This window comes from Echeneis naucrates, chromosome 14 (genome assembly GCF_900963305.1).
Source record: "Echeneis naucrates chromosome 14, fEcheNa1.1, whole genome shotgun sequence".
Taxonomy (NCBI): Eukaryota; Metazoa; Chordata; class Actinopteri; order Carangiformes; family Echeneidae; genus Echeneis; species Echeneis naucrates.
In genome coordinates this window covers 21,811,659-21,819,806 of record NC_042524.1, presented here as the reverse complement: position 1 = coordinate 21,819,806, position 8,148 = coordinate 21,811,659, and the positions used below count along the sequence as shown (strand labels likewise).

At 38.3% G+C, this 8,148-nt stretch overlaps 1 protein-coding gene across 4 annotated transcripts in view; it reads right to left on the bottom strand.

The window, feature by feature from the left end:
• Positions 1–328: 328 nt before the first annotated feature.
• The window catches only part of picalma (phosphatidylinositol binding clathrin assembly protein a), a 32,766-nt gene continuing 24,946 nt past the window's right edge, over positions 329–8,148 (bottom strand). For 3 of the 4 annotated variants that reach the window (XM_029519920.1, XM_029519921.1, XM_029519922.1), the window contains exons 18-20: positions 4,589–4,648; positions 3,929–4,030; positions 330–3,364 (exon numbers count right to left, since the gene is read on the bottom strand). In XM_029519920.1, coding sequence (XP_029375780.1) covers positions 3,272–3,364; positions 3,929–4,030; positions 4,589–4,648 — 255 coding nt within the window. In that variant the 3' untranslated portion in view covers positions 330–3,271. Of the gene's footprint in view, positions 3,365–3,928; positions 4,031–4,588; positions 4,649–8,148 lie in introns of all 4 variants that reach the window. The other variant, XM_029519919.1, reaches the window with a different exon arrangement.

Below are 8,148 nucleotides of genomic sequence, written 5' to 3'. Positions count from 1 at the left end.
GATTGTAAATAGCATGCTGTTCTGTTAAGTCTTGCAATTTTCCCCAAACTGCGTTAATTTATTCTGAAAAGTCAGCTGTTAACTTCAAATCCAAATGGTTATATCAGACTCATCTCTTTTGCTCTCCCACTTTCCTTTGAATTCTATAGAACCACTGCATTTTGCATTCTTCTTCTCATTGCTTCTGCCACCCTGCCAGTTTTGCAATTTTACTACCTAAATAAATAAAATCACAAAACTACGTGAACTGCGGCACAATTTTTGAGAAAGGCCAGGTTAGGGACACACACGCACGCACGCAAAGAAACTGCAAGATCCTGGGTTGACTGAAATAATCAATCCAATTTAATAAATACAAAGAGTGGAAGCTTGCACTTTATTGGAAAAAAAAAAAAAGGAGAAAAAAAGAAAATCAAATATATATGCAGTGACAATGCAACAAGTATGCTCACTAACTGCCTTTCATGTTCAGGCTATCTTTCATACCTACACCTGCCCATTCTGGTGCTCAGCAGGATTATTTCTATATACACCGAGCACCGATCAACAGTGCTTTACTTCCCTACACTGACCCCACCACAGCCTGCCACATGTGAACCAGCTTGAACCTACATGAACCGTGTGCTGATAATTTTCCTGAACACCTCAGTGCTTGTCTACAGAAGGATGGTCTAAACAAGAAAGGGACTCTGCACATTCAGGTTGGTATAGGGCAGCCAGAAGCTTTGTTAAATGTAAGAATAGATGGTGCAAAAGTCCAATGTAGTTCTGCCTCAATCATAAATTGTAGTGATCTACTGATGTGAAAAAGTATTCAAAGAATCAACCTCACAGATTTGACGGTATTAATGAACTCTTACACTGATATGCATCCTTAGTGTTGCCCCTCAGGCCACAGGTAACTGTACAAAGCATCATGCGAGTACAGACAATATTTTGTACGACGAGCAGCAAAATGTCATCTCTTTAAACTTTATATTAAGTAATAATAAAAAAAATCATCCCAATCACTCAAAAATCCAATTCTACAATCATCCCGAAGTATAAAACTGAAGACTTTCTGCATGAAGGAAGTCAGTGACTAGTAACATTTACATTTTGCTTAATAATGTCATCCTCTCCTAATCATAAATAAATAAACAATACTACTCCAAACAACAAAAGAAAAATGAAATAAATCAAAAATGTGGGAAATTAACAGTAGTTTGTGATTGTTTTCCTAATCAGAGGATACTTCAATAAGCAAATTATGATTGGTCATTGAAAGAGGTGACTCTCAGCCTCATCTGGAGAAAAAGGAGTGAAACAAAGAACTCAAACATGTGAACATGTGACAACAATCCAACCTTGTTTTTTTCCCCTCCATTGACACAGATGTCAAAAGCTATTCCCTTGGCTGTTGTGTTTGTCTTCAGTCCAGGATACAGTGGGGGCTGATCCCCGTTCTCATGATTGGAATGGCAGCATACAGTCTTTTCTCCTTCCAAGACTCAGATATGATGAGATGGGCACAATGTCTGTGATGCTTCTCTGAGATGGCCAGAGCTGCTCCAAGTCACTGTGATTTGATTTGAAGTGTTATTTGGACCTTTCACTCTGAGGGAGAGATGAGTTCAAGCAAACTGTGTGTTTGCTCAAGTTGTTGACATTTCTATGAATCATACTAACAAGAGAAAGACTTCCCCCTCTTCAGCTTACATGAACTGCATCTGGGAATGAAACACATGGTGTTTTTCAAAGGAAAATAAATGCAGAGAAAGTAATAAAAAGACAGCATCCAAAGCCTGTATGTCTTCAATTCTCTGTGTATATAAATAAGCAAAAGCAAGGCAAAAGAAAAATAGTGCTTGACGCTTCATGCTTGTGATGCAATCTAAGAGCTGAAGTCCTATTCACAACCGACTAACATCGCAGGTCAGTTAATTTTCTTTTTAAATCATCAAATTCTTTCTAGGGTTCCCAGATCTCCACATTTGTCTAAGCTCATATGATAAACCATATTTAAAAAGATATGTCGAACCAGACACTCTTCACCAGACCTGTTTGACTGGTGTATTATAACTACTTGAACTGTATAATGCATGTCATAGATACAGTACATGTGAGGTGTAATTTTCAAACGCTCACATCTTAGCTTGAGGTAGTCCTGAGCAAATAGAGCTTCAATTGACTGCAGAGCAAAGAAGCTTGGACCCAATCAGTCCTTATTCAATACCTGACAAGACACATGTACAGAGTGTAAAAAGCAGCAAGCTATAGAGTGGAGTGTGGTGGCTCACAGTGAAGTAAAGAAGTGGCTTGAAAACCAGCCTCTTAAAGTTTCTATATGCAGCATTCATAAAAGCTTATTATTAATTACAAGAGTAGGCTTTCAGTGAACTACATATTGCTTTTGCTCATACTTGATTGTGCACTGAAGGTATGTGTGTGAGCAAACATTCTGGGCATCGGTCAGTAAACTGATGTGATGCTTTGCCCTGTATGGTACCGGGATAGAGCAAATTTAAGGATTACCAGGGGGATGGGAAGGAGCTATCTATGTGTACATTGCTGCTACACCATGTGAAGTTTTGAGTACGGCTGCAGTTGGGAGACCTGCAACAATGTAATGCTAGTGCATGAAAAGAACATTTACCGTACCAGCAAGAGGTGAAACTATTCAATCTCATGTGCATCCCAGAGTAGGTAAAGAGACTGATGGGAATTTTGCAAACATTATGGGCTTTTCCCATGGTTTATAACTAGGATAGCCCAACAACAAAAGACTGAATGTGTTACATAGATATTAAGTGTTTTAGACTTTATTTGACTCTAAAAGTGTGGAAATGGATCTAATTTTATGGGTTCATAGTTTTAAAAATGCTTTAAAAAAAAAAAAAAGGATGTATAATCATTGTGTTGTTATGTGCTCCTGTATCAACCATTGGCATCACATTTCTGTGTAGGTAGTCTAGCTTCATTTGTTAAAACTTTTCCTTTTAGGTGGTCTTAAGTCTGTGTTCTGCTGGGATTGAATTCATATTTTGCTTGTGTAGGGTAGTGTAGATGGCCTGAAAATGGACAGTTGAGAGGGAAATCTGTCCACAAGCCTTTAGCGGTAACCCAGAAAGTCAGGGAATTCTGATTATTGGAGTTACAATACAGTTTCACTCTTACACATAGTACCTTCAACAGTCAGGTCTGTTTAAACAAGAAGAATTAAACATGCAGTTTACTGACACCGTAGTTGCAAGTAGTCACACAGAGAAATCGAGCTGTACCTAAGAATGCTCTATAAAAAATTCTGCAGAAAGAGCTGGGCAAAAGGGTCCTTCCCTGGAGCTCTGAAGGGGCTAAGTCCAGAGGGACTAGAAGTTGTGGGTGACTGAGTTACAGAGAACAGAAAGGGTGTTGAAAACAACAGGATAGAAAGAGAGCCAGTGATAAGAATGTTCATGCATTCATACAGTTTAGTAATGCACACATTCTGTGGATAGTGTGAAAATAGCACGACAGAGGTGGGCTTTCGTATGAAGCCAATCTTCTCCAAAAACATGGCCAGAATTTTTATCTCTCCAGTTGACCAAAACATCACATATATAATCTTAAATCAAGATTCGGCAAATTTAAAATGCACAGAATAAACAGGAGGAAGAAAAAACTGACTGATGTAGAAGTTTGTACGAATTCTGCATGGAAAAGGTATTCATTAATTCATTAATGGCCTGGGGGTATGTTTGACACTCAGAAATACACATAATAATGTCTGATTTGATTGATTTTGATTTAACCTAAAAAGAAATGATCTGATTCACCCAGAGAATTCATATCAAACTTCCTAAAATCTCACCAATTTTATTAGAAGTGGATGTTCAATATGGTTCTGGTTCTGGTCAGTTTACTGAAGTCCAATGTGAAAGGACAGAGAGTACAAATGGTCATCGCTTACCTGGGCACCTGGATTGGAGCCAAAGGGGTTTGCTGGCTTCATCACAGGCTGGCTGTACATCATGGTGGGGTGTGTCGTCATCACGGAGCCCATATGGGGAGGCTGATGGAAAAGACACATGAATATCACTTTCATTGAAAACAAATAAACAAAAACTAAATGCAGACAGGCCCCCTAGAACATTTAAGGATTAGTCTGCTACAGAAGTCTTTCTAAGTTCTTCTTTCTGCTGCCCTTTGATCTGCTTTAAAGCTAAAGGGATACAATAAGAGCAGAAGATACTCTCCTTGTTTGGAGGGTGGAGGTGTGTTTTAGGACCAGCCAAGATCCATCCTTACAATTTACATCGAGCAGGTCTAGAAAAATTCTTTATAGTTATTTAAAGAGACCCAACAAATCCCTCCATGAACAGTGAATAAACTTTTGTTTCAGAGGCAAAACCTCAGGCAGAACCAGGCTCAGGCTAGGGGGAGTCATCTGCTTTTGAGCAGTTGGTTGTGGGTTAAGACTTGGTTTTTGGGTCCATGAATGAAGGTGTGAGAGTAAGAAGTTAGGAAATGCATTAGTTCAATGAATATCCTCACAAAAACGCAAAGACCAACATTTGTGTGCAAGACAGGCAGCGAAATCATGCCGGGTATACAGTCCTAGCCGACTTACCATTGCATATGCCATCATGCCTGTTGGTGTTGTTGCAGGGAAGGCCATGACAGATGGTGCCTGGGGCGACACAAGAAATGGAATCAGGACACAGTGACAGCCATCTCACATTTAGCATCTTATTATTAGGTCAAAGTGATTTTGTTATAATGACTTAATAACCTACAAAGCATTACACAGCCTCACTCCTGTCCACTTTTCGGAATTACTTCACCCACATACAGCGGGTAAAATAAGTAATGAATACGCCACCATTTTTCTCAGTAAATATATTTTTAAAGATGCTACTGACAGGAAATGTTCACCAGATGTCAGGAGCAACCCACACATGCAAGAAAATCCAACATTAGATGTGCATAAATTATGTGTGATAAAATGGAATAACACAAGGAAAAAGTATTGAATAAATGAAGAAACGGAGTTGCAAAAAGGCACCAAAAGCCAAGACACCAGCTGAAATCTATCAGTAATCAGAAAACAATCCTGCCCCTTGTCAGTGCAAATCAATATCAGCTGCTTCAGTCCCAACTGATGGCCTATAAAAAGGTGTCTTATTGCTATGGTGTCACACAAGAAACAGCTCATGATGGGTAAAAGCAAGGAACTCTCAAGACCTTCACAACCTTATTGTTGCAAGACACACTGATGGCATTGATTCCAGAATGATTTCTAAACTTCTCACTGTTCCAGTGAGCACTGTTGGGGCCATAATCAAGAAGTGGAAACAACACCAATACAAACCATGTTTCAGAAAAAGAAAATGAAGCTGCTAGAATGGCCCAGCCTATCACCTGACTTGAATCCAATAGAAAATCTATGGACAGAATTAAAGATTAGTTCATAGAAGAGGCCCACAAAACCTTCAGGATTTGAAGACTGCTTGTGTGGAAGAATGGGCCAAAACAGCTGAGCAATGCATGCAACTAGTTTCTCCATGCAGGAGGCGACTTGAAGCTGTTATTACCAACAAATGCTTTTGTACCAAGTATTAAATTAATTTAAGTGTGTTCAATACTTTTCCCCTGTGTCATTCCATTTTATTACACATAACGTAATTTATGGGCATCTAAGGTCTTATTTCTTTGCATGTGCTGTTGCCGACATCTAGTGAAAATTTCATGTCATACATTTCATGTATGAGAAAAACATCACCTTAAGGACTGAGGCTGACACAACTAATGATGTATTAATTATTAGACCTATTCAGGTCTCATAATTTTGAAAACAAATTTTCAATATGTTTAAGGAAATTTTTCTTCGCACAAAGGGGACCCTGATGTTTCTAACAGCTGCTTGTGATAAAATTCATAAGAACTGGAGCATAATGAATAGAATACAATTCCAGTACTTGTGTAACCTAAATGAGTTTTTCCTACTATGAGCTAATAATCATCTGATTTACAATAGATTGGACTTGTGAAAATAAGGGATTGAACAGTCCATAGACCTGAAGGGGTGCAGGAGCCAATCCCATCTCAATCCCAGTGCAGGGTACACCTTGGACAGGTTGCCAGTCCAGCACAAGGTCAACAAAGAGAAACAGAGAGGAAAAACCTCACAAACTCACACTCAGACAAACAGACAATTTAAAGTCACCAGTTAACCTAGATGTGCAAGTCTTTGGACCGTGGGAGGAAAATGGAGTACCTGGAGAATCCCACAGAGCACTGGGAGAACATGCAAACTCTGATTATTAACCGAACTCATGACCCTCTTGTTGCCGGGCAAGAGTGGTAACCACTAGGCCGCTGTGCTGCCCTCTGAGGCTTTTCAAATCACTCTAAAATGGTCAAGACAAGTCTCATGTCCAGTTTTAAAAGGAAAACATCAAAGTGAAACTGGAACACTGACAATTTCTGTGCCAGAACTTTTCATTTACAGATGCTGCTGATTTTGTCATACCTAGTCCCTTTTTTAACAATATAATGACAGGCAGAGGTAACAGAAAGCCCTGTGAGTTGTGTCCCGAAGAAAAGCTGGTTAAGAGCGCCTTGTGGAAATAGAGAACTTAAGTGGAGACTCTTTCCCTTGGCCCTTGCTTCTGATATCAGCCCCTGCAGTTATAACAAACCCTGATTTGTCTAACGCTCAGCCCTCTGGGGAAGGGTAGGTTTCATTAACTATTCAGTCATTGGCAAGGGAAACACAAGTGAGTCAGAGGTGACACAGGTGCCAAAATTGGTGCTTTCATCACAGACTGTGCTAATTTTCCTGCACAGAGAGCACTCCTCCTCCCAAAGAGAAGTCCTCGACACTGACAATATTTGGTCTGTCTTTGGGACATCTCACTCAGCATTCTTCAGATCGTCATTAATTTCATGATTATGTAGGATATCGTTTGCATCATATCAAGGATTACCGATTAATGAGTGATGGATGCCGTGAGCATCTGTTTCTTCGTGTTTCACAAAGTCTGGCATACTCGTTGACTTATTCAGCATGATTACCAGCAGTGGAAGCACAGGGGGAGGTTTAGACTTTCAGAAGTTGTTTGCTTCTTGTGACGTGACCTTAGCAGACTTACTAATCAAACCATTTACTATGGTGCCGTTTCCACCTTTTCTGTCTGACTAATTTTAATAATTGGATCAAAGAAGAAATTATGTTTAATAATTACACATGTAACATAATTATCAGTAGGTTTTTACAATATTAACTGAGACCAGTGGTTGGTCTTATTTGGGTATTATACAACTCAACAGAGTTCAAGAACACAGCTATCTACACAACAACCTCTTGTAAATTGGAAGTAATGGTCCCAGTAAAGCAAAATCACTGAACACTGAAGATTCATGTTCATGTGCTAAAGGATCCTGTGAAGACTAAAGAGCCACGAATCAGTCCTTTGGATTGATCTGCAACATTAAATGAAACCTGGCATCTTCTGTAATAAATCAAAATCCCTGACTAGACCAATAGGAAAACAACACTGAGGTCACTTGGTTGCAATCAACTAGCCTCATGCAAAAGTAAGCGAGAGTAAATCCAGACACATTTGAGCTCCCCCTGAAAAACTGAATCAATTGAAAATTAGTCAGATACATGAAGCTGTTATGGCAACAAGTAAAGATCTTAAACAACAGTGGGAACAAAAGAAAGCACTGTCAACAAAGAATTTAATTTTGAGATGATCCAGAAAACCCTATACGCCCACAATCACTCAACACCTTTCTTGCAAATCAGCAAGAAGAAACTGGCAGTGAAAGCTTGACTAGGCATTTCACGCATTAAGACGCATTAACAGATGAGATTTTAAGTAACACTATCTCATATATATATATATATATATATATACATATATACATATACATATATACATATATATATATATATATATACATATATACATATATACATATATATATATATACATATATACATACATATATACATATATATATATATATACATATATACATACATATATATATACATATATATATATATACATATATATATACATATATATACATATATATACACATATATATGTATATATATATACATATATATACACATATATATGTATACACATACATATACATATATATACACATACA